The sequence below is a fragment of the Frieseomelitta varia genome, unplaced genomic scaffold (assembly GCF_011392965.1).
Source record: "Frieseomelitta varia isolate USP_RPSP 00005682 unplaced genomic scaffold, Fvar_1.2 scaffold_870, whole genome shotgun sequence".
Classification (NCBI taxonomy): Eukaryota; Metazoa; Arthropoda; class Insecta; order Hymenoptera; family Apidae; genus Frieseomelitta; species Frieseomelitta varia.
Genome location: NW_025110668.1, coordinates 270,533 through 297,748, shown reverse-complemented (window position 1 = coordinate 297,748; position 27,216 = coordinate 270,533). Strand labels below are relative to the sequence as shown.

Sequence of the window (27,216 nt, the reverse complement as noted above, 5' to 3'; positions counted from 1 at the left end):
GTCCCACGAACATCAACGCGCCGTACGAGAGCGAGCGGTTCAATTTTCTCTCGCAGGTGTACGAATTTCGAATCTCGCGGTCGCGTTCGATTCTTTTTTTTTTTTTTTGTCTCGTGAGCTCCTTTTTTCTACATCTGGCACACGAAACAAAAGGTAAGATCGGTTAATATTGACCGATTAAAAAAAAGAACGCGAGAGCCAGAGAGAGATCGGTCGTTGATTCTCGATCTCTCGTTCGGTGGCTAAATGGGGCGAGATCCTCGCAAGGGAGAAAACGAACCGACGAGTAATTCGCGGTGGTCGTACATCATCACTCGGTGAACGGTTGTCCGCCTATTCGGTCGCTCCGTTTGGGCTTAAATCAAATTTACTAATTAACACCATTTACCAGGATCTATAGGCAAGGGACTCCGCGCTGTGCCCGACGTCCGTGACTCTCTAAGCTTCTTTTTGTTTCCTCTTCAACGTCGGTACGCGTTATTGATGATGCTCGTTAAAGAGCTCTCACGTGCCGGCGAGGGCAGTTCTTCTTCGTCCCCCGATACACCTTCCACCCGTCTCTCGTCCCGTGCGTACACCATTCCCCTTCGGGGTCCTCGTCTCGGACTCCTGTGTATGGCCGTGATCCATCCTCGTGCCACTCGGCGTAGCTGCTGCGGGACATTAGTCATCGACAATCAAGATGAATTCACTCTTAAACAATGACGCTTAATTTCAAGAAGCCACCGATGAACAATCACCGAATTCCCGACCGGCTTCTCCCGCAAGTTTCACATGCAATCTACGTTCTCTCTCTCTCTCTCTCTCTCTCTCTCTCTCTCTCTCTCTTTCTCTCTCTCTCTCTCGTCACGTCGTTTCATCGTGCGCCCCAAAGAGCCACAGTTCTCTCGCCAAGGAGAGGAGGGCATCATCACCACCGAGATCACCTCTGCTAGCACGTCCGCTTCTCTCACGTTATTACCTCCGTACGAACACACCGTCGTCCGGGGTAGATTTATGGTGCGTCGCATTATCACGTAGGTAGGTAACGCGACACCGCAATTCCACTCGGCGGCACCGACGGGCAAACGGCGCAAATTACCATCGCGATTGCGGCTAACTCGCCCCTTTTACGCTAATAACGCAACGCTACGCGGCGAATTGCAAACAAGAACACGAAACGCGAGATGCCGCTCGCGGGGCGAGCAATCTTTCCCACCGAGGGCGTAAACCGCAACCTCCTGGCTGCTACGGTCGCCCCGTCACCGAATTATTTATTCATCCGGTCGATCGTCGCCGCTTCCGAACGTTTCTTCAAAGCCAACCCGCTATTTCGTTCGAATGACGTGCCACGCACGTCGAGAATTTTTTGTCCCAAAATTGCAACATTTCTCTCAGTTTCCAGTATATTTAAATGTAACACGGGCAAAGCAAGTGATAAGTTTATCACTTTTTAATCATTTCTATGCAGTGATATCATACCGTCGAGTTCAAAAGAAGAAGAGAGCGACGAATTGTTGTATACGGTTCGGTCACTCGTTATGGTCCGCGTACCAGTTGCCAGCGCAAGGGGTTAACAAGTGAGCGAGTGTCGAGTGATTTTCACGCGTTCCGAAAACTCTCCGATTCTTTTTCTCGGATATTCGATCGTACACGTTTCGTACACGAATCGAGTTGCTAGAGTGAAGTTTCTAGGATGAAGGTTTTTACGGCCACGCGAACGAGGGATTTTCTCACAGAGAATGCGTAAACCGCAAGCAATAACACGACCACAGAGCTTTGCACGCCACGGTTCCTCGTTTGCGTACGACGAGCAACATTGTATGAACATCTCGACGTCGAGATGTCAGTGTCCCTTTCGGGGAACGAAAGGGGTCGTTTAGGGTAATCGTGGGCGTTCGTTATTTATCAACGGCGACGTGTACGCGCGTAAGCTTTTATCGTATGGACTCAGTGGGGTCACGTATCCACCGGCGCGATCGAACGCGGATACCACGAGACGATCGAGCGGAATTATATCATTATTCCTCGGTTCCAGCGGTGGCGCGGTGGCCGTGCCCGTGTCTTTTTTCAAATAAGGAAATAAATTAAGACGTAATGGGCTTAATAAGGCTCCGGCCAAATAGCATTCCGCGACCGTGCCCAGTAACTAATGGCAGCGTTTGCGCGTTTTATACCATCATCTCGTCGAGGATTCAACGCGTGTTTGCGTGTTTGCAAACTTCCAAAACACTCGAATCGCCTTCTTTTCTCTTCCACAAGTCCAATTTTTTTGAAAAGTGACGATAATTTTTGGTCACTCGACGACCTTTCAACACGGATCATTCCGTCCGGATCGAACGGAATTCCAGAATTTTATTAGTCACGATCTTCCGTCCTTGACACTGACGATATTTAAACCGGCAATCACTTGCGCAATTAACAATTACACTATGTTTATTGATAAAAATTAGATCGTCAAATTAGAAATTTTTTACACACGTTTCGCAATTTGTGGACAATTTAGGGAATTTACAATCAAGTTCTCGGAGTTTTTTTTTCCCAAAAAATAACAATTGCCCAGAAGTATCTTGCAGGCAATTAACGAGTTAGTTTCCAGAAACATGTATCAGAATACGAACGTCGAATTCGAGACCTGGAATCATTTCTGTACGTCTTACGAAAAGGTGCCAAGTCACATTTTCGCGTTAATATTCCGTGATCGGGCTCTCGGTGTCGTCGAACCGGGGATCGTTTGGTCGATGATGGATGTGACGCTTCATCGAAAACGTCCGCCCGTTGGTGAAAGAACAAAGAACATCGGGTGGGGACGAGGCAGATCGCGAGATAACGTCGAGAATGCTTGCCGATGAATAAATTATCCCTCTTCCCGCTCGCGTTTATTTCCCTTTTCGTGTTGCGCGTCGACGTTAACGAGAAAATTTGCACAATGTGCGTAATATACACACGGTATTACGCGAACCGTGGAGGTGAAAAAAAAAGAAGAAAAAGTGGCGGCGAGACGAGAGAGGCGAAGGCGAGAAGACAAGAGCAAAGGGAGAGGAAGACGAGAGAAAAGGAGAAGGGAAGCAGGAGCAGTGGAAGCAGAAGCAGCCACGGCCAAATATGATGTGGATCCGCTGCAGAAGACTGATACTGGATACCTCTGGGATACAGGAGGCCGTGCAGCGGTGTAAATGCAATCAAGAAGGCCTCAATTAGACCGTCACGCCGTACATCCCTCATCTCGGAGTCTCGCCGCTTCTTCCTCCTCGCCGACCGTCGGTTTACGTCGTCGTCGTCCTCTTCTTCTTCTTCTTCTTCTTCTTCTCTTCTTTCTCATTCACCTCGTCTCCCCCCTTGGTAGTTCTCGTTCTCCCCTTCTCTTTTATGCGCTTTACGTGCCTCTATTTCGTCGTTGGTACTTGCTTTTTCGAATCGAAAAAAGACCCAAGAGATCGCGACGATCTCGTGATCTCGCGCGCTCCAGACTTCTTACAATTAGCCGACGATCATCGAAAGCGTAACGGAAAGCTCGACACGTTACAGCTAATCGAATTACAAGACACACGAGGACACCATTGAAGGCGTAATTGAGGGAGAAACGATTACCGGTCGATTAGCTCTTTGGCTCTGTCGTAAACCGTTCGGTTTCCCTATCGTTAGACCCTATTAAAACGAACTATCACGGGGCGCAGGGGAGGTCTGCGAGATTTAAGCGAGCTTTCGCAGAGGCTGGGATTAAAGGGGCTGTTTAATCTGCATCCATCGCGATGATAGGTAACGTAGTCGGAGAATCATCAGTGGGGGCCTCCACGTTAACCGAGTTAGTTACAGCAGACCCTGCAATTAGGGATTGTTAACTGGATAAAACCTTACGCGTGCTCCGCGCGAGCAGACGCTGGGAAAAAAACGAGGAGCATTTTGGAAGATGAGAGGAGTAACGGCGGCTTTTAACCGCTTGCGCGGTTAAACGAAACGCTTTAATCTACGAATTTCACAGAGATGAAAGTAAAGAGTCATTGACCTTCGAGCAATTGGTCCTCGGTAGTTTCCACTGTCTTCTCGTGAAATTGATTCTTCGATGATCGCGATCGAGTTGATAAAAATTTACAGCAATGTAGTTACTTTTAAAGATCCTCAATATCGCGTTGTGGGTTGAATAGATCGATAAGCATTCCCTTCGGAAGCTATTAATCTTCGTTCGATGTTTCCAAACTATCTTACCCATAAAGTTGATTCTCTGGCGATCATCCACCAGTGGACTTTTGTCAATAGAATCGTTAAAATTATATAAATTTATAATATAAATTAAATAAATTTGTATCTTCGCGCATCCAGAGATTTGTCTACGATATCGTTGACAATATGGTTGGCATATAGAATCGTTGAAAAAATTTTTTCTTCGCGCATCTAAGCTCTCTTTGAATATTTCAATGTCACTCTGTGAGAAGGGAGAAGAGGAGGAGGAATAGAGAGTTGCCTGCGGTATCGTTGACCGTGCATAACCTTAGCAGCGGCTCTCGGAAATTGGTATCGAACAAATCACTGTTTCGAGAGCGCATTCTTTTCGAGCCGCTTCTAATGCTTCTTTTTCTTTCTTTTTTTTCTTTTTTTTTTTCTTTTTTTTCGGTGAATATAGCCGGTTTGGGAGCCGGTTGCTACCGATCGCTAAATTCATTCCGATGTAGACAGTTATTAGGTGGCTAGAGCCGGTGTAAAACGTCGCTATAATGATCGGTTGCTAACTAACTGGCTTTCTCCACTATCCCCCGTCCGCGACGTATAAATATCTATGTGTGCATACGTAGACCGGTGCACTTAGGCCGTTGTACCCGCGGGCACCGTCCGATACTGTTTACACCGTAGTAATTTGCTAATGGCCAGGCCAACACGATGAATTCGGGATCGAGTGGTTGCGTGGTCTGCATCTCGATCGCGCGGTGCTCTGCAACAGACCACGCGGCTCGTTCGGGAACCTCGATCACCATCGGTGGACACGCCTCTGCTCGTTCCCTCTCGTCCGCCTCTTATCGTTCTCCGCGCTTATCGTTATCAAGCCGACATTTTTCATTGAAAAATTGCCGAACAGTCGTAACGCAACGATTCAAGCCCAGCGACGATTGACATTCTCGGGAGTACGGCACACACGGCTTTTATCGCGCAAACGCTCTTTTATCGCGAAAGGCACGCACGTCGGGGTATTATACGAATTATCGGAGCGGTGAACATTTTCAGGAAATTAAATCGCATCGAGTTGGATCGAACATTAAAGAGCGAGAGAGGCGTGATTAAAGGCGCCGTCCATTATGCGTTTAGTTCCGATCAAGTTCACCGGGGATATTACTTAACCCTGTGCAGGCACGCAAGTTCGATCAGAGTGTATGGCCGAAGCCGAGGTAGGGAAGCAGCAAGCACGGTGCACTTAAGACGGTGCGTCGTCGGTTTTGATCGGCGGATCGTTCTGTCGGTGATCGTTCGATTTATCAGCCTCAAGATCGTTAGCACTCAGAGAGGGGGAACGCCAGGTATTCACGATGCCGCTAATTAGCTGACGCGCATTAATGACTTCGGGACTCCATTAAACTGTAAAATATTTAAATAGCTCGTCGACGGGCGTGCCCGGGCGCGAATTACTTGTCATAAGTCAGTCCAAGTCTCTCCGGCCAAGAGTTATAACAACCGTATATATGTGCGTGAGGCGATAGCGGTGCTTTCCTCCCCGTTCGACGAAATCCTGTAAATTAAATACTTCTTACCGTGCGGCGAGCGTTTTCGTTCGTTGGATGTCGACGTTATATTGGATAATCGGTAGAAAAGGTTTGCAATGTAATAAAAAAACGCCGTTCGTTCTCGTTTTTCTTCCGTTTCACTCTCCTCCAACTTGCTCTTTTTCTTTACCTTTCTTTCTCCTTGTAGTGATTTATTCGTGGCGGAAAGAGGAAGGTAGAAGGGTCAATGAAATTAAATATTATACAATGGACAGCTGACGTTCGTTTCGACTCGTGGAGAAAATATGAGACGAGATATCGCTCGAACAACGTTGTTCGAGATCCTCGAGTAGATTGATAACTTTCCGGATTGTTCCTTTTAGAAGTTTGTTCCTCTGAAACGACTTTCGAAAACAAAAACGAAAGAAATGATACTTCTGTATGATACGGAGTAATGTTTGCAAGATCTTTTTGCAAAATTACGCATAAACCGTTAATTATTTACAGGCAACTTATACGCTAGGGTAATGCTTATTACGGTCGTAAAACTTATCGTGTGATATCGTTGAACATTGAAGAACATTCACGAACGCGTATATAAATAGCACTTTCTCTTATCTAAAGCGTGCACGATGGTCTGTGTGTAAAAGTAAAGAAATTACCGCGCCGTGTCCTTGAATGGCTACACTAATCTCGGTCGCGGCGAGCGGAAAAAAACTTACCTGTAAAAATCTTTCAACTCGCACTTCACATCATACGATCCGAAATATTTATTTCCTTTTCTGTTCTATAAAAAAAAAAAAAAAAAAAGAAACATAATGATTTGCGTATTTCTAATAAAAATGTATTCGACAGCGAATTTCTTGCCGCGTATACAAGTATTCTTCTGGACGGACATCCTTCGATGATGTTTGCTTAAAAATAGTCGTATAATCGCAAGTGGACGTTTTTTTCATTCGCCAACGCGACGAACGACTGTCGATTTTAAACGATTGTTTCGTTCAGACCTTTCGAATCCGCGTTAAGTACAGTTTGCAGTAAAGAGGTACTCGATAATTTAAAAATTTATATATCCGCGGAGAACTTTCCTGAGCTTTTGCCAACGACAAAACGATAGATTTAAAAGACATGGTAATGTAAATACATACGTGTAAGCATATAATTCGAAACATCGTCTTATATCGTTACTGTAAATCATAATACGTTACTGTACACGAAGTGAAACATATTCGCTTGATCTTTCGTTTTCTTCGCGATCGTTCTCAACGCAAAAGTCATTCTGAATGACGTTAAAAGGAAGGTTGAAAAAAAACTCGTTTGTACATGGACAGGTATATCGTTCTTCCTTCAACGAACAACACCGTGTAAAAACTGTCGCTTGAATGATTCATTACGTCACGATCCACGCTGACGTCCAATAAAAATATCTAATTAGCAAGTGTCTCAAATGGCCATTCGATTTGTCATCGCGGACGTGGCGTATGAATCGTTGGTTTCGCGTTGTCAAGTTTGTGCGTCTGACAAGGAGATCTGTCGCACGTGGCGCCGAGTCTTCGAACACCAAACGATCGATTAAAACGACGAGGAACGTCCCGAGATCCGAGATCGCGTTCTCAACTGGATGACCGTTGGGCATGCAATTCGCAACAGAATCGGATCCACTGTCTCTAAGATTAGACATTATGTAACGAAGGCACAACTGATCACAGAAAGAAGGGGATAACTATTATCATTCAACCTTCCTTTGCGTACGCGCAGTTGACAAGGTGGGAAAAGTCGATCACTTCGAAGCGAGTTCTTCTTTGGCTCGTATCTTGTACGAAACATACGAAAGCGCGGATTTAAGAAGCCGTACAGATATGTCGTTCGCATAAGGTTCGTACGCGTACTTCTGGGGGAGGAGAACAAACGGAAGAACTCTCCTCGCGTTTGCTTCATCGGCGACGTCAACGTAGTCGAGATCATCGATGTCGAGTTTTGAGAACGAGATGCTGCTTTCGTTCTGGGTTCAAGAAAGCAACGATTCGACGGTAATCGGTCTCGATCGACGCGTCAGATTTTCGGATCAATTTTGAAATTAGCGTCGATCTAGAGGCAGCCGCTGACGGGAGCGTAGTTTCTAGGCGTCTATTAGGTGTCCTAGGACCGCGAATCTCTTCAGCTGATGAGATCTCCGTTCTTGCGAAGCATCTCGAGGTGTAGCTCGTACTCCCTGGCTTTGAGTCTGAGCGAGGCGATGCTGTTGGTCCGTCTGTCGATGTCTGGCAGTCCGACGGTGCCCGTTGGCGAGCCTTGGGGCGAACTGACGGTCTGTGGTGGCGGTGGCACCGGCGGCGGATGGGGCAGGCTGATCCCGGCCGTCGGTGGAGGCGGGGGCGGAGGTGGCGGCGAGTTGCGTATCAATTTCGGCCTCTGCGCCGCGGATATGTTCGCCAAGAGACTTTGAAAGGACGCTGCCGATGTGTACGGCAGAGGCATTCCAGGTGGTAGCAGCGGTGGCGGCGCGCGATGATAGGGATGAGCGGTGTAACTACCGGGAAGGACCGGTCCGTGACCCAGAGGTGGGTAACGAAACGCGTCGAAGGGTTTCCGCAGGGCAAACGTGCCCAGGTGGGCGAAAGGGTTCGGCAAGGTCGGCGCGACGACCGCCGACGGTGGTGGCGCACCTGATCCCAATCCGTACGGATTGTACGGATGCGCCTGAGGCCCGACCTTCTCCTGTTTCCGCCACTTTGCCCGCCGATTCTGAAACCAAACCTGCAACCAAACATGTGTGCTTTATTCTCTCACCTTCTTTCTCCGTTTCCTTCTCCACCTTCACCTTCTTAAATCTACCATATAAACGCTAAGCCACGATAATGACGACTTCCCTCCGCTCGTTACGTTTCTTCTGCCTCTGGCAGAAGAGATCTTGCACCTCTGCGTGCGTCTATTTTTGGAATATCGCGTCCGTGGTTTCGCCCGAATTGCGTTTCAAGGAACGAGGAGCCGAAGGACGAAGGACCGATTGAGGAATCGATTTCGGAGCCCGGTTCCAGGGAAGCCTATTCATCCGATTCCGGGTCGGTGAGCGAATACTACCTCGTTCTCTGGAAGTTGTTCGGGTACCGTGGAAGCGCGAGTTCTGGTTAACGCGACGCGTTCTACTTTTTCTTTAGGAAACTCACTGGTGTATCATTATTGCCGAGGACTTGGAAGGAAACCGAGCCAAGCGATCTTTGTCCGTCCGTTCCTTTCTCTTTTTTCCTTCTCTACCCAATCCCTCGTCTCTCTCTCTCTCTCTCTCTCTCTCTCCAAAATTAACGAAATATCGACTATCGTGAAACCGTTAGCCCATTGCTGCCGCCCAAAATGAGTAAAGAATTCATCTAAATTCCCCCTACGTCGTACAAGACGATCCTTCGAGACGATGGGTGAACTTTCAGAAACGCCGAGCGGACGATCGCGAATGAAACAAACGTGGGCTTCGTGATGCGTCGACCAATGGAGCGCATTCCATCGCGAAGGTTCCTCGAAGACTCGAGCTCTAATCAGTTCAACGGAAGCTCTCCTCCCTCGTCTTCCATGCTCGCAATCCCCTTCCCTTCCCAGAATCCTCTCTCCTTTCTTTCCCTTTCCCCCCCTTCGTTTCTTCAACGGACTTCAATTCCGCAGTCTCCTTTTCGGTTGTTGGGTCGATTTCGTGTCGTGCCACGAAAACACGTCGCACGTACAACACGGCGGATTTCACGTTATCGTGGAGAAACCTCGCTGAAACGAGACGAACGGTTCCACTCGAACAAATTGCCTTCATATATCTCGTGACAGAGCGTAATGACGAGAGACCAACCTGGTTCAACAACCGCCGCCGTGCTTTGTCGTAAACATCTGCTCGTTTCTGGGAGGCAATTGATGCCCGAAAGTATGTACGTAATATACATCGTATCGTTTCGTTCGGTTCAGGTTCAAGTAGAAGACTTTGGAAACTAATTTGTCTCGGGGGACAGTTTTATAGGCTCGGCGACACGCGACAAATTACCTCTCGACGATTTCTTTGCCAACTAGTTTCGGCTTCGATTCTTAGCTTCGGCATCCAGGGAATATCTCGTCTGGTGGAGAGAGACGGAGAGGAGATCCTTCAGCGTGGATATTTTCATTCTCGACAAGGAAATCAAAAGAACCGCCGAAAGACGTAGATACTTCTCCGGTACAATCGGATGGAGCCCCGTCATTGCACATTGTAGAATGGGATCGGTGGAAGGATATTTCGGGATGACTCTGCGATTCGAAAATCGATTCGGTCGATCGCTCGGACACGAGTCGAGTATTTTGTGACTCGTGAGATTACGGATCGAGAGACTACTATACTAATCCCTCTATTTTTTTTCTTTTGGTTCTTCGAAAGTTTTGATCTCTCACGTGATACTATTATACCTGCTGATGAAACGAGTGGCAACTTCTGTTGAGTGGCCAACTCTTTCTATTGAATCCTCGACTGATCGAGCAAGGACGAAACTAACGTGTATATCGGTTCGAACGGTTACGCAATGAGATTCGGCGTGCTCGATCTTTGAACGCGAAAGAAAAAGAAGATGAGAATACGAAAGTGGAATAGGAAGGAACGAACGAAACCGTGTGTGTTCCACGGGTGAATCGAACGATCGGTCAGACACAGTGGAGCATGCAAAGTCGTTGCTAGGTGTATGGAGAGTTAAAGGTGATGGGGGGGGGTATGGGGAGGTCGGGTGCCAGGACCCCCCACGGTGAGCAGGATTGCCCCCAGCAGGGAGCTAAACATCCGACTTGCGGCTTTTAAAACAAAACGCAACCACGATTCGCCGCCGGAACCTAGTCGTTTCGTGCTTAATCGTGCCGCATTAATTACGCGGACGCCGGCTACATTCTCTCTCTATCTCTCTGCCCCTTTCAACGATTCTCCTTCTGCTTCTACATCCCCTCGCCGCCGCGGCACCGTGGCCACTTCCTCAAACGAAAAACCTTCCTGCTTAAATAATTGCAGTTTACGATAGGCCAAGAATTAATACTCTCCGAGATATCTCCCGACGCGAGGGCATCAGAACGTAGATCAAAATTACTGCTAGACATGGATGACGTGTGTTGGTTAAACAAACGTCTATCATAAATATTCGGATTTAAGAAACTTCGAAATTATTGCGTATAAAATTCACTTCAAACGAAGCTTCTCGATTTGATTTTGGCCTTTGATCCTGTCTCGGACAGCCGTCGATGTGTAATTAGCGACAGTCAATGTTAATTGGTGGAAATGAAAAGAGCGATAATTGAAAATAAATAATGACTGGTTCCGAGTGTCTCTTGTATTGTTTGTTCGAGAATGATTGAAATATGTGTTTCCAGCCAATTCCAAATGTTTGCGTAGATTTTACAAAGCTACTCGTTTAGAGACGAACGTACGAATCGAGCGATGTGAGTGTAAGGCACCGCAGTATATTTAAATTTACATCCATCCAAGCGTTTCGATTCCAATTATCGCTAAAGGGATAAAGAATCAGTCGCAGAAAATATATATCTCTGGCAGAAAACGTCAAGACAGTGGTGTGCGTGTATAGACGATGGTGTAAGCGTATATTTTTCGACTTTGAAAGCACTTCTCTCGACAAACGGAACGCGTGTGCGAGTTTTCGACGGATTCCTGAAAATGATTAACACAGTTACAATGTTCCTCGATGGCGTGTCATTCACTTAATGGCCTCACTCATGGCGTGTGCTCGTATAACTCCAAACCGTGCTCGTATAATAACTCGGAATAAATCGTCGATCTGTGGCGGATGGCGACGTATTTGCAAGTATAATGAAAAAATGCCGAGCGTGGACTTCTATGGCGCGAGATAGACACACGTGAATGCGCGCAGAGAGAAAAGATGAGGCCGGAATGTAAGAAACGTACGAGTGGTTATGGGGGAAGGACGAAACCGAGTAAATACCGAGAATAAATTAAACTAATTGAGCGAATTAGCCGGTTGTTCGAGCATCGAAACTTCTGCGGATCTGCGACGCGTCGTGCTTGCCAACGTGACGCGCCGGTGTCACGCAGACGATTCACTCTCGTCCCCTTGTTCGTTCCACATCCTGTTTTTCATACACGTGGGTGAGTTAGTTTATCATTCTAGCAAATAGCATTTTTATAAATATTTTTTATAAATATGTATAGAAATTTCTTATAAATACATCATGTGCGTACATTTTGATATTTTATTAACAATAAAGTGAAACACGACTATCTACGTCACTTTGGAAGAAACATGTATGTATGGAAATGACAAGATATCTAATATTTTCCATTATACGTATATTATATTTCAATGAATGTCTTGTTATTTTTATATACATTTTTATGTTGATTTCAAATTTTATCTGTATAATTATAATACTCGTATCTCATTACAGTGTTAATGAATTTCAAAATGTTTTATGCAACACGCGTAACGTACGAACACTTGAGACACTGTGCTAATATTAGAATTATTAGGGAAATGAAGATCTGTTCACTATTGAATTAATATTATTAGCAAAATATTCGCTCAATTTACAAGTCATCGGTGTCGATAAATTCTCGACGATGGTAGAAAGGATTTTTATAAATAGATCTTTTGCAAAACGCAAAGTTAACTCGAGCGTTAAATTCGAAGATAGAAAAATTGTAAAAACTCGCGACTTGTAGCTTGTCGATTCGCTAATATCATTTTAGAATAGAAACTTAAATGAGAAATTGACGTACAACTTACTAACCTGTATTCGTGCTTCCGTGAGACCGATCTTCATGGCTAATTCTTCCCTGAAAGCAGAAAGAAAAAAAAAAAAGAAGAAGGAGAAAGAAATTGCAAGGTTAGCGAATTGATATACAGTGTGCCCGCTGAATTACGAGCTGCGTATAAATTATATACTTTTAAGAAAATTAAGACGTTAAATGGATGCGCGAGATGGTGTCGTGAATGATAGCAGCAGAGAAACTGAGAAACCTCTGCAAGCAGTAATAATCATACGTTCATTAAGTTAATTAGAACGTATGTAAGATATCAATTAATTGCATTACATCCTCCGACACTCGTGTTTTTCAATTCGATTGCCATTCGCATAAATTAGTGTGACGGGTGTAACGCATTGTAGCACATCATTTTCATAATTATTCACTGCTATCCGAGTAGATCGTATCACGTTCTTGGATGCATATTGCTACACACGTGTAACTCTGTTTGTCGACGATATTACGCGTATCGTTATTTATTATAAATTAAATGATTATTAGCCATCGCGAAAGGATCGTAGAACGCGAACTGTTTATGTAACAAAATCGCCAACATTTCCGCAATGAGGCGAATAATTATTTTTACTCCGCGTTTTCCATCTGTCTCTCTCTGTTTCCTTTTTTTTTTTTTTTTTTACAACGATATCTCCCACCCAGTCTTCTTTTTTTCCCCTTTGCTACCGATTCCTTGAACTCTATTACGCGAATCATTATGCAAAAATCGCTGGATCGACGTAAGCATGTGTTACGCGGCCGTTCGAGCCGAGCCGAGGCGAGGCGAGGCGAAATTCCGGAAGCCTTTCGTTTCTCGATTTCTAGGGTTTTTTGGCGGGCCCGAAAAGGATTGTCCGGCGATTATATCGGTGTCCGAGGCAAAAGCGATTCCCGCACGGCTGTCTCGCTAGACGGCCTCCGGGGTTTCTCATCTCGCACGCAAATTGCCCAGATGTTCCACGAAATCGCAAGGAAATCTCGGTGATTATATCGCGCACAGAAGCTGCTGCTGCCGCTGCTCGTCTTGCCTTTCGATCAGCTCCGCTTCAATTTCGTGTTTAGGCGCATTTGAGTACACGAACTTCGTTTCAGTTAGTGCCCGCGCGAAATTACAGGGGGTCCCTTCTGAGCCGAGCTCCTGAAAATCGACTGCCCTGATTTACGCCGTATTTATCGTTGCGCCTTTTCTCTTCACCCTCCCTATCCGATAAGAACATCGGAAGCATATTCGTCGTACATAATCTTTTTCATTGGAGATAAAAAGAGAAATATCTATTCCAATCTAAGCAATCTAAAGCAAAATTACTAATTAATCATTAGTTTCTATATTAACAAGGATTTCAAAGCCTCTGATTTCTACCCGTGATCGATTTTCAGATGTACATACACATGATATATATAAATCTGTCTCGGCAGAATCTCGGAGAACACTCAGAGATCAGAGCGAGCACCTTGGCCTGCCAGTAATAATAATTTAGCCTTTCCCTTTTTCTCCGCGGCACACTCACGAACGTCCTTCTGGATTTAATAAGATCACGAAATTTCGCGGTTAGACGGGCGTCCCTAATTACACCCGCCGTTCACTGCGACTCGGTTACCCTCGATTCGCGTATCGTTATTATTACGTATCTCCCCCTCCCCACCCCCCTTCCTCGATGTCCTTGCCACGGTGGGAAATGTGCTAGTTGCTAGTTGCTAGTTGCTAGTTGCTGTTTCTGCCAGCCATACGCGATTAGTCGCGAGGTTCGACTTAACTCGTCTTGCGCAACTTTTTTCACAAATCCTCCGTGCAATTTATCGCTCCGTGCAATTTTTTAACGAGCTCATCTATCTCCGGTTCGAACGAGCGCCGCGCTCATGCTTACCCGATGACGTCGTCAGGCATATTTGTATCGTAAAACTGCTCGTTTCCTCCGAGTCGCGGAGGTTGAAAACATCTCGCGTTAATAACGTTAGCGATTGTGCGAACGAGCACGCGTGCACGAAGTAAAGAGAGGAAGTAAAACGCGTTTCCTCGCGAGATACAGCGCGGGGCCCGTTGATGCAACTCGGAGAACGGAACTCTGTTTCGCAACCGCAAAAGACAGACGAGAGCAAACGTTCACCGTCGAGAAGCAATCCGATTGATCCGATTAAACGCCGGGGCTTTTCCGCAATCGTTCTCCCCGCCCGGTGCCGTATTTTTCTCTCGCTTAATAACGTGTACAGCGTGAATTTTTTCCCAGCGAGACACACAACGATCGAGACCCCGCTGGCGAAAAACATTTTCCTTCGTGTCGCTTGTCCGGTCTTGTTAGGTTTCTTGTCGCGCCTCGTTGGAACTTTATGTTTCTCTCCGGAGTGACTAATGAATAAACATATCTGACTGCAGAGGGAGAGAAAACACAGAGAAAACAACTAATGCGATCTATCGCCTGTTGCCCCGATGAAACGCTGATTGAAATCGTTGCGTCTTTAATTCGCGACTTTTTTGTTCCTTTTCTTTTTTTTTTTTTTTAATCTCCGCGCTGGCGTACGTGTATCCTCGTCTGTGGAACTTTTACATGCGTTTGAACGAAAAGGAGAACGAAGGCGACACACGCGATCAAGGCGAGGCGAGAAAAGGATGTGATGAAACTACAACGTTAAACGGACAGAGAGAGAGAGAAAGACTACCGCGTGATGCGGCGATGTAGAAGCAAGAAGTTTAGCGCGCGAATAATTCAAGTAATTGCCGGACAATTACATTATCTAATTAACCTCGGAGGTCGATTCAGACAGCCGCTGCAGTGTACGCTCGTGTTTGTCGTAATCGTGTTTGGCGTAATCCCGATCGTTATTGTTCAACACGCTCGGAAATGTCGTCATCCGCGATCGAACGATCCTCTCTGCTTCACGGAAATTCGTATCGTCAACATCAAAAATTCCCCTTTCGTTCGAATCTCATCCTCGTTTCGTTCCATTGGCAGCCAGATGTCAATGAAACGACGACCAAATTGTGCATCTTGCGACGTGTTGAAGCGCGATCCTCGGTGCAGTTGGTACGTGGAAAGAAGGCGCAGAAACGTGTGCCAGATCCGTGTCGTGCAAAATGATAGGAAAGCTAGTAGCTACGAGGTAATATCCGTGCATAATGCGATGCAATCCATCTCTGCTCTAACGATCGGGTTGGTCAACGAACAACCCTTGGAATTTGCCATTAATCTCCGGTATAAATCATATACGTCTCGACTACTGCTAGAAACGTTGCGCTCGAAACGGCAATTACCGATGGAATGACACGGCATTACCGACCGTTTCGATGGCGCGGCCATGGTTACTTTCCTCGTGGAAAGCGTACGACGGAAATTAATTTCCCGTAATCGTAATAACAGAAACAGAGACGTTCCGAAAATTAAAGCGGTCGGCCGTGGAAAGTAAAACGATTAATGTGAAATTTACCGAGCGAATCTCTCCCGTTCCCAGAGAGACGACGACTACGATCGTGTAGAAAAGAGAAAGAAGAGAGAGAGAGAGAGAGAATCTCAAAGTCGGTAGTCGGTCGTGTAGGTAATGCGTGCGAAATGCGTGCGTAATACGTGCTTAACACGCGTACGCCGTGAAGAGCCAATTACCGATTAGCCACACTGTCGTCGATCGAATCGCGAACGAGTCTCGTTTCGAACGGTTCGACCGCGAATCAGTGGGAAGGAAGAGTGGGAAAAGGGTTCGTTCGGTGGTAGGAAGGAAGCGGTTGGCAAAAAATTTGGTACTGCGAAAAGGTCAGCGAGGAAAAAAGGATTAAGCGCAACGGGATCGTCAATTACTCTCGCCCCAACGAAACGAAACGAAACGAAACGAAACGAAATGGAACGAACGAGAGAGGCAGCAAAAATTAGAGAGAGCGTTCGGCGCGCGTTGATTTTCGAGCGTGACGTCGCCGTCGTTCTAATAACCAGCCGATCACAACAACAGGGCCGCTAATCTCATTTGCCCGAGAAACGGATAACGGATCCGGCAGAAGCCGGCGGCATTTCTAATCGGGAGCATGACTCGTCGGTCGATTAATGACAGGAGAAGTTACAACCCTGGGACCAGGTGGGACAAAGAGGAGGTTAGCCGTGGAGGCCACGAGAAGGACACAGAGGGATCGAAGAGGTAGCCTGAGGTCCATGGAAACTGGTTCCTGTTCCACGGATCACTGGAAACAATCATCCTTATTAAACTCACCACCGACCCACCCCACCGATATAAAGTTCCAAAATCATTCGGAATGATTTACCGGGAACTGTGTTCTGCTTTCACCGAGAGACAGGTGGATCGTTCGAGGCTGCGTTTCGAACTGACGATAAGCTTTGCGAGTAAGACCGCAAGCCACGCGCAAGATCGCGCTCTATTCCGCCTTGTTGTATATTCTCCATTTCGTCTCGGACGTCTGTCGGTTTTGATGAAAAACAATGAGGTGGAGAAGCGAGAGGAGAAACAACGGGGAAAGAGAGGAGGGGAAAAAGTGAAAACCAACAGAGCAAGCTGTTCAGCGTGATAGGAGAGTTTGGTGGAACGATTAGCCGAGGCACGGTAGCTCGAGCCACACGATTCTAATCTAAATTAGATCTTAAGAGCTCGTAAAAGTAAGTGGCTTGCGTTTGAAGGCTTGCAACATCCCCGCGACTGTATCTAGATATTTCATCGTATACGGATTTCTTTGACCTCGACGATCGATCGACGCGCCATTTTGTAAAACCACTCGAGGGCGCCACTCGAGGACATCACTCGCGAAACCGCCACTTCCGTTTCCGTTTCTGAGTCAAATTCGCGAAAGACGCGCAGTTGACAGAATCCCAAAACGGAATGGAAATAACGTCTCGATAGAACTAATCGCACGCGTCTCTCCTCTGTAAAAGCGTCTAATGAATATGCATCGCGATCGAATCGAGAGGCTGCTTTGCCTCCTCTCTCGGTCGGCCAGTCAATAAACCTAAGCGGCCATAAAATCCAATTAGTGTGAAATTAATACTCCAACACGGTATCGAGAAGGAGCGAAGGAGCAAGGAACGAGGAACACGAGGGGGGGTCAGGGTAGGGATTAATTTATATGAAAACGGCAAAAAGATACGGCACGACTCGACGCGAGGAGGAAATGATCACCGATTACGAAACGATGGATCACGCCGGCTGGAGCTGAAATTACGTACAAAAATCGATCGATTTCTTTATCGTGCCGCGCGATCTATTCGCTGGCGCTCTTCTCGGAAATTGCAGAATTAACCGTAAACGCCGACCCGGTGTTTTCCGAGTAAAAGCGGAAAGTAAAAGCGGCCCGCTTCGTCGGCGATCGAAGCAACCGGCCATGGCACGGGTTTCACGTCGACGAGATGCCACGGACATTAAGGCTTTATCTCAAGACGCGAGTCTAGACCTCGAACTTTTCGATAAGCCGGCCAGGCTCCGCTCGTCTCTCCCGGAGGGCGACCAGCTAAGAAGATACCATAAGAAGTCCTTGAGACTTTTTCTCGAAATTTTTACCGCTACCAAAAACGTGTTGGCAACGTGTCACGGTTGCCTCGTGTTTCGACGCGTTTACGCGCCGAACGTTCCGAATTGCGAGTTTTAATTCGCGCAGCTACTCTGTCAATGGTACACCCGTAGCTTTATACCTGACTACGCCTCCTCTGCATATCCCCTCTACCTTCGTTAATTGCGAGGAACCCATACCGTGGCCGCAGGACTAGACCTATTACGAGCGATTACACCGCTATTAGTTACCTACCGGGTGTTCCACGCTACGAAAGAAGCTACGAAGAAAAAGAAGACGAGAGAAAAAGCTACCCAGATAGATTGCGCTACACCCCGTTGCCGGCACGTTGCTCCACTCGCACACACATACGCGCGACTGAATTCAACCAGGGAACTCTTAATAATGCAAAACCCCGTAGTTTCGACGCCGCGCAACAGAATTTACTCGGCGATCGATTAACGGAGGAAAGTCGATGATCGATGAGCGCGTGTACCTTGTGTCGATAGATCTGGCGAGTTTTCCGGGATTCCACTAACAACCTCGTCGATCATGCATGGTTGCGGGAATTAGGATTTCTTTTTCTAGTGTCGCGTTTCGTCAGGTGCATCGTCTCAAGTTAGTCGTTTCGCGTGGAGGCTACGTTGGAGAGAAAAAAGATTCTTACGGGGTAATTGAAGAGAGGAGAGGAATTTTATTAACAATCACGATCGGTTGGACATCGGTTTCGCGACATCGACGCGACGGGCAAGATACCTGAGTTTGTTTTATGACCACGTTCAAGGTCTACTTGTACATTCGATCGTAAGTTCGTTTGGCTATCCACGAAGAAGCAAGGAAGAAAAAAAAAAAAAGGAAAAAACGAATTTTTTTTTCAAAATCGAAGGACAATCGACGAGGATCGTAACTTTGTTTTAAAATTCAGTATTCGGTAAGCGTCGGTGGAAAACTCACGGGAGCTCTTAACCGTTTGGTGACGAAATATTTGGATAGAGAAACTGATAGAGCTCTGACTCCACAACTTCCCATCTCCGTATCTTGATCCCATTAGGGAAGCCTGACGAACGCGACTGAACACCTATCGTCTAAACATTCTGCGGAAGGGACACGGACTTCTTATCAGCGGCAAGCCGAGATACCGAGCAGTTGCCGAAGAAGAATGATCCGGATAGGAAGTTATTCCATATTTTTTTGCGACCTCGACCGAGAATTATCGGACGATAATGCTTTTCGCATTTTCGCTAGCCTAGCTACTCCAAAAGGACAACAAGGCTCGTGTCACTCGTGCTTACCTGGTGAACACGTCGGGATAATGAGTTCTCGAGAAAGCTTTCTCGAGTTCCTCTAGCTGAAAGCTGGTGAAGGTAGTCCTATATCTGCGTTGCTTCCTCTTCGGCGCAAAGTCATCGACCTCGGTCTCGCTTTCAGGGCTGGTCGGCGCTGCTCTAGGGTGGTTACTCTCCTCCTCGGCTCTCACTTCCTCCGTAGAGATTCCCATTTGAGCAGATTGGGGTGCCGTTGTGGTGGGTGGCGGTACCGATTGTTGGTGAGCTTGTTGGCTCGCCTGTTGCAGGCTCTGATTCACCTGACCTGAGCTACTCGTGCTACTCGCAGGACTTGTCTGCGGGACAGCTTGCTCACTGACGCCGCCGCTCCCTCCTCCTCCTCCACCCCCTCCTCCTCCTCCTCCTCCTCGTGTCGAATGATCTGCGATCAGAAAGTTGGACTTACTTTACACGCGGACTATCCTGTTTGTGTCTCTGATTAGTGGAGACACGTTCGATTTTCACACGGCGATATCCGTGAAAAAAGAAAAAAAAAAAAAAAAGGACACACGAGCGACAATGGCGAACGACAATTTGATTTAACGGGCGACACAGTGTCGTAAAGTCAAACGGCCGTGTCGTCGTTATCAGCACTTTAAACTGAATTCCCCGGGTGGATAGGGAAATCCTGTTGGTTTAGCTTCCGTTCGAGGCGTGCTTCTTACGAAGCCACTCCAATTTCTTCGCTCGAGTCGTTAACAACGGTATGCAGAAATCCGCAATGAAAATCGCAAGTGCTCGAACCATTCACTCAACTATCAATGTCAGCCGCTGTGCTGCTTCAATCAGCATACGTACGCAGTGACGCACAATACAGGACGTTTCAAAAATACGTCGGGGTGGGGAAGCTCGGCGAACGAGCGATCGGCAGGACATAGATCGGCGCGTACGGTTAGAAAGTGCCGCGTAATTAGAAAATACGATTGTCAACGTGCCGACGACGCTACTTCACGACGATCGTTCCCCGCTCGAGGCGGGTTGGTTATTTTTGAATCGAGTTATACGTACGACCACGCAGACGCGTAGAGACGGAGACACAGGGACAGAGGAGGACAGAGAGCTATCCGTTCCTTTCACCGACCTTGCTGCATTAATGATTCCTACAAGCCTACACTTCGGCACGTTCGACGGCTGTGAGTGATCATGTAACAGCGTTCGATTTGCTTGTAACGACCAGAATCATTTTCACGCGCGATCGATACTCGGACATACCAGCCGAAAGATCCTACCTCGTGCTTACATGCTGCTACTGATAATTCCCGTCCGCAATTTGCAGTGGTATTTTACCGCAGCGAACCGGTTCCCGGGGTCCCCTCTAATAAATTTCGTCAAGTTCGTTTGCCGCTTAATTCCTCATTATTGAAATTTTGCTGCCCGAGCGGGATCGTTAGAAATTCGAGGGTCCCCGTGTTATTATCCGATGTAACCGCAGCGAAGCCACGATACAAAATTTATACAACGTTCTCTAGAAATTTTCTGTTGATATTTAACCATTTCTGCAGTATCTTTCGGTATCTTTTAGATTTTTCTTTTTTTTTTTTTTTTTTTCTTTGAAAGTTGTAACATCTGCAGCTAATTTTGTTAGCTTTTGCTAAATTCGTGGTATACTGGTTAGTAAAAATTAACTTTTTAACAATTCTCGAACACCAAATCGCAGTATTATCTTCGTTGTGTTTAACGGTACTTAAAGGATTTGTTGCGTCTCGTTGTGGTAATAAAAATATCATACAATGGCACACGTCAATCTCACAGTTGGTAATACACTCCAAAAAGATATCATCTTCGTCGCCTCATTGTAACCTCGAACGCGAATCGATACAGAATTCTGAACGCGGAAAGAGAATTTCGTTTCCTAGTGGTTCGGCACGATGTGGTCAGAACCCCGAAAGTCACGGAGTACACACAGTCGGAGAAAGAGGAGGGAAGAGGGAGAGACCGGAGCGGCTTTCTGCTGGCTTTAAGCAACTGTTTTTATTTCGGCCGATTTATCGGAAATGAGTTTATAATGCAGGTAATGCGAACGATAAGTATGCCGAGCGTAATGCGAACGATAAGCGAGATCTAAGGCTGGCAAACTCCTCTGCTTTTCATTTTTTATTGGCTTTCGCCGTAAACATCGAATGCGCGTAGCATATCGTGTTACGGCATGCTCGTGGATAGAGGAGGAGAAGAGTGAATGAGAGAGAGAGAGAGAGAGAGAGAGAGAGAGAGAGAAACGCGTATAGGTAGCCTTTTACACTATAATAGCATTAATGGGCCCGAAGCCGCGCTTAATGCTCGTTCGTACGTTGGCCAGTTCGCTTCGTTATTAACTGAAAATTACCGAAACCGAAATCTAATTCGCGTAAACACTGTAATTTCACGGCGGGAGGAACAGCTTCGTGGCCGGCGCGTAAACTCGAGATTCACCGAGTCTCGAGGAAGAGAGATAGAGAGAAAGCCCTCGTATTCCACGCCAGCTCCTTGCCGGAACTCCGTCACAGTCGAAATCTCGCCTCTTTTCCACGTTTTTCCGAATCGAAACGAAAACCGGCTTGACCGGTGCAGCGCTCTCCTCCTTTCCGGAGGAGGAAATCCTCGCTGCCGCGAAAGATTAAATCGGTCCGACGCTCCTATTAATTGACTCGTCGTTAACTCAACGTTCGCATCGAAATGTTACCGCGATGTTAATTCGTAACTCCGGCCGAGAGTCGCCGGATTCTTGCAGCGTATCGCAGTGAATACTCGATTAGATGCGTCACGCTCGATTAGATGGAGTGATTTTCTAGAGAGCGGCTTGAAAATCTGCTCAGTCATATCTGTCATATTTACACGGGCGCTGCGAGCACTTGCACGTGTTCCCGAGAGAAACAGTCGACCGATACGTACGTACGTGTACGCGCGTGCGCGCGCATGTGTGCACGCTCTCGCGGCCAGTACATTACGCGTTCCATCTACATGCGATCGCGATTTATGGGCATACAAATTAGCGCGGCGTAATAAACTAATTAGCCGACTCATTGAGGCCGCGTGTGTTTCTTTACGGACGTGGTGTAATGGGCGAGCCGACGACGGTGCAACGTCAGTACGTCGGAACAATGATCTTGACTAGCCAACTAGTCTCGAGAATTTTCCACGATTTTTCTATATAGCGCGTTTACGTTTGCGAAAACGTGGACGTTCGTTCTCTCGATATTCTCTCGCATTCGCGCGATAGCGAGAACCGTGAGCAAACGTAACGCGAGAGCAAGCACCATAAGTGAGCAAGAGGCAGTCCTCGAGTTTGAGAAATTTACCACCGGGAACAGGTGGTGCCTGGCGGACGAAAAAGCGATAGAGCTATTTACAGCGCGCGTAGGAAATCATCGTTATTCCGGGGGAGTGCGTTGATGCGTACGAATCGTGGAATCGTGACGTCGGTGTACCGCGACGCTCGTTACACCACGATGGCAAGGTGGTTTTTGCATCGAATCATACTTGCAAATTTTCGCTAATAGACGCATCAATGCGTCCAGCGACAAGAGCCGGCGACGCTCGGACGTGTTCGATTTCTCGGCACGATAATAACAAGCAATTACGAATTATCGGCGATCCTTTGTAGCCGCTGGCTGCTCACGCGATAGCTGCTCCCCTCCCGATAACCGCTATTTACCTTCCGGATGCCGGTTACGCCCGCACATGCGTTTTTAAGCTCTCCAGTTGAATTAATTAAGCCCGTATAACGCGCAGCCCAGGTTGGCTGCGAGTGGTAATTGCAACAATGAAGAGGTATCGCGCAGAAGTATTAAAAGATGTAAAAGGGGAGATGAGGCGAGGTGGCTTGGACTCGCGCGCGCGCGTGCAGGCCGCGTCGATGCGAGGCGAGGCGAGGCGAGGCGAGGCAAAGAGAATAAAGCCGGAGTCCCTGACTTGCGAGTAGAAGAACCGCTTCTATACGTATATTACCTCTCTACCTATACTGCTTTCCTACCAAACGTTGCACGCATCAAGAATTATCTCGCACTCGATCGTAAGAAGTAATTAAGTTGGCAGCCAACGGAATTTTTCTTGTTTCTCATCTCTGCTCGTTCGTCCAGCGTCCAGGGAGAGAGAGATAGAGAGAGAGATTTCCCGAGTTGGAATCGCGATGCGACGATAAACGACGCACGAATTCAACGACGATTTCCGATCCCGTTATACCGGCGATTATGCGCAACTGCGCCGTCAACACGCAAGACGAGACGTTCGGCGAGATCGTTAATAGATTGAATTTTCCTCCGGTTAAACGTTCTCGAAATAGGACGTGCTTCACTGCATCACTGATACGCTCGTAACGAACCGCGACAGCTGCAAACGTAATTTCTCGGTAGTTGGGAATTACCCGGTGATTCCTAATTAGCCTGGCTGCTCGATCTCACGCTCGTGACGAATCGACTTCGCTTCGATCGCCCGCCGAGTTATTAAAAGGATATTATTGGTACGAGTACTTACGCAAGAGCGTCGACGTTGCTTTTCGTTTGACAAGACGCGGACGTATGGAAGCTTCTTTGAGCAAGCAGCGCGGTTTTCTTCCGTAACGAAGGAAATAATCGCATCTGCCGGATAACAAAGCACTCTCTTGCCGATTAAACGATAAACGAGCGGAGTCGTGTTGCGCGTTCGTCGTTGGACGCGCAGTAAGTCGGCGATGACAATTATTTTCCAGTAATTAACTCCACCAGAGAGAAAGCGAACGATACGATTTTTCATTTATCTGGGCGAGAATTAGGCGTGATGCAGCTTCGCTGTTGTGGTTTTAGTTGTAATAAAACGCCATCTCGCTTTGCCGGCGCACGCGATTCGTTCGCGCTCAGCCTTCCGTCAAATTGTAGGTAAGCGCGATCGTTGCAGTGTGCTACGATTAAAAAATTAACCGCCCGCCACCTCCACGTTCGTACGTAAATCGTTTCGAGGTAAATCCGACGAGGATAATTACGAGGCGCGTTGGTTAATTCCTGGAACCTGGCGGCGGTGTCGCAATGCGCGTTGATCGCGCGTTTCGTTATTCCCGGCACCGATGAAAATCTCGCGACGGCACCGCTGTAATTTGCAAATTACTCCATTAGACGCCGAGTGAGTTGGCCCGTAAAATCAATTAACGATATAGTGAGATAGCGTTGAAATAATTTGTCGACGTCGTGGAAATTGGTGGATCATCGATCACTCGGAAGTCAAAGGGGCCTCCCGTGCGCGAGTGAAAGAGAAAGAGAGGGAGACGTCTTCTCGAACTGAGAAATAAACGCGGAGCTCTCGTGGCGATACGCGTGTATCGATTTGTTAGATCGTTTCGTTCTGTTCGTATCTCAAGTCGAGAGGAGGACGTTGATGATTCTCGTGGACGATCGGTCCTTCGACAGACACGTTTTGTTACAAATTACGCGTAATATTTCAACGCTCGACAAGGGATTGAAACTACACGCACTTAACAGAGTGATCTTTGAACTCAGGGCAAAAAAAAAGAAAAGTCGAGTAACGAGAAAAACAGGCACGGTATGCGAACGCAACTTGGTGTCCATCGGCTGCGTTCGAGAATGCGCGTGTCTGGGTCGATCCGACGAACGCAACTTTCTTCGGCGTCGAACTTGTGCCGATAACGATCTGCAAACGGTCATTAAGCCGATCCTGAATGGTGCGTGGCACGCACGATAAATCACGCTGAGGCCACCGATGTGCAATTTACCAGGGCACTAACGCAATCGCGCGAGTCCTAATCTACATCTAAATACACAGCTACAGAGAACAGTTGCCCCGTCATAAACTGTCGACAGCCGCCTCTCAGCATTTCTCACCGCGATCGGTTCACTGAACGTTCGAACGATGATTGCTCCGAGACGCGGATCACACGCGTTGTAATATTTTCTACATGTTTTCTACAGTCTGTCGGTTACCAATTGCAATGACTATTTTCCTTAACCGCGGTTGCGTCGTGGCGTTGCACAGGTTACACAGGTATTGTCGTATTCGCGTGTATTAGTCTCCCGTCCTCGCGGCAATTCCGAGAACAGACGCATCCTTGCTCGAACAAAGCGAGACCGGCGCGGTGTCGGGGCTGTCGACAACGGCGATGACGACCGCGATGACGGTGGCTAGGTGTTCGTCGGTAAAGAACACGCAACGGTGCATTCGCCGGCTCTTTTTCCTTTTTTTCTTTTTCTTTTTTCTTTTCCTTCCTTTCTTTTCCCCCTCGCCGACGTAGTCACGGCCAGCAGATAGAACTTAAGCACAATTACAATTATTTACGGCAGTTAATTATCCGCAATGTCACCATTAATTACTAAATTGCAACGTTACTGCGGTTCCCCACTTGGCCTATCACGGTCTTCATGCGTGGAAAATTGCGCGTATACGAGGCGTTGAAAAAGTTTAATAGAAACCGATAATTACTTAACCGCGCCGACGATAAATTTTCAAGCACCAGGCTAGAACGCTGGTAGCAATTCGGAGTTGAGATCGCGTATTACTTCGGTAATCGCAGCTGGCGCGTGACAGTATCCGACGAATAATTATCGCGGATACCCTCTTTCCGCGTTTTTCTAGTAGCGCGGTTCTCCCGAGTCGAGCGGAATTACGTTTCGAAAATATCGAGAGATCGGAATCAGGTTTAGGAACTTGAAAACAATCGAGATTTAAAAAAATATTCTTCGAGGAGCTTTGAGAAACTACGAAAATTCGAGATCGGGATCGAACGATCGATCGGGGCCTAAATCGAGTTAGCCTCCGAACTAATTTTTCGCGCCAATTACGAAATTATGTTGTCGCGTTTATCTTTTTAGGCATTATCTCCGCGACCTTGTTCGCCATTTTTGCCGTGTTATTTTCCACGAGAGTAAACATTTCGCGGTATTTGCGAATAAAGGTAATCGTTGCGATAGGTATACGGCCAGCGGATCTGGTGGGAAGATGGCCAAGATAGGCAAAGAATGAAAAGAAAACGCGCGTGTGAAACGAAGACGAGTATAGGCAGTTGCGAAGAAGCGGGCGCGCAGTCTTGTTGATTAATGGCGGGTAATTATGTTTCTTTTTTTTGCCGTGCGTGTAATTGTTAATAATTGAACGTAATCGTAATGCCTTTTTAATCGCATTAGTTTGCGCGGTGGAGATTGCGCAACGGAAAAGCGAGAGAAAAAAGAAGAATAAGAAAAAAAAAGAAACAAAAAAAAAATTACCGACCGCTACGAATATAGCCGCCAACACGCACATACACATACAGGCAACAACGAGTACCACGACGGGGACATTTTCTCCCATGGCGGAAGACCGTCATCGTTGTTGCCGTCCGGTTTTTTGACATCCGGAGAATTATAGCAGTTTATGATACAGGCGCTTAACTTATAGGCGGACTAGATACGGGCTCGCGAGTACGCGCATTAACTAACGAAGCCACCGTTTTTAAAAAGAGATAATATTGCCATTCGGCGGCGATGGCGTTCTCGTTTGTTGCCACGTCGAAAACCAGCGCAAGAGCAATATATATTATTATATAGTTCTGTGTGGCGGAAGTGCATTATTCGTCGCTGCGTTTTTTGTTCTCTACCTAGAGAGAGAGAGAGAGAGAGAAAGAGAGAGAGAATAATAACAGCGTTGCGGGACGATGCACGCGGGGCGCGAATAAAAGGACGGCTGCTTTGCATAATTGTTGAACCGTACGCCGACGGTGTAATCAAGAAATGAGGCAGCTTTTTGGAAGCGGCCTGGCAAATTTCACCTTGTAAGTTCGACGCCGCCTTTTCGCAGACCGATCGTGGCCATTAAAATGAAACCTCGCCTCGCCTCTCCTCTCCTCTCTCGCACGAGTAGTGCGGCCGCGAAAAAGAAATTGAAAACTTCATAACGCCGAGCGCAGCAACGTTCGGACAGCGTTGCGCGAACGTGTTCCCAGCCAGGCGGTTTTACCTTCGTTTCCATTTACCAATATTATGATACTTTTCGATCGTCCGGTAAAATCAATCCACTTTCGTACCCGATATTTCTCGTAATTAATACGAGCCCATAAAT

The 27,216-nt window shown here is 47.0% G+C and overlaps 2 protein-coding genes across 2 annotated transcripts in view; one reads left to right on the top strand and one right to left on the bottom strand.

Moving 5' to 3' along the window:
- LOC122536763 (integrin beta-PS-like) overlaps positions 1–27,216 on the top strand; it is a 52,621-nt gene that overhangs the window by 15,283 nt on the left and 10,122 nt on the right. The window lies entirely within an intron of this gene.
- LOC122536766 (homeobox protein aristaless-like) lies at positions 6,492–25,515 on the bottom strand. Its single transcript, XM_043669419.1, has 4 exons — positions 25,169–25,515; positions 19,192–19,606; positions 12,417–12,462; positions 6,492–8,426 (listed from the first exon to the last, which is right to left on the bottom strand). Exons 1-4 carry the CDS (start codon positions 25,230–25,232, stop codon positions 7,827–7,829), a joined length of 1,125 nt encoding a protein of 374 aa, XP_043525354.1. The 5' UTR covers positions 25,233–25,515; the 3' UTR covers positions 6,492–7,826.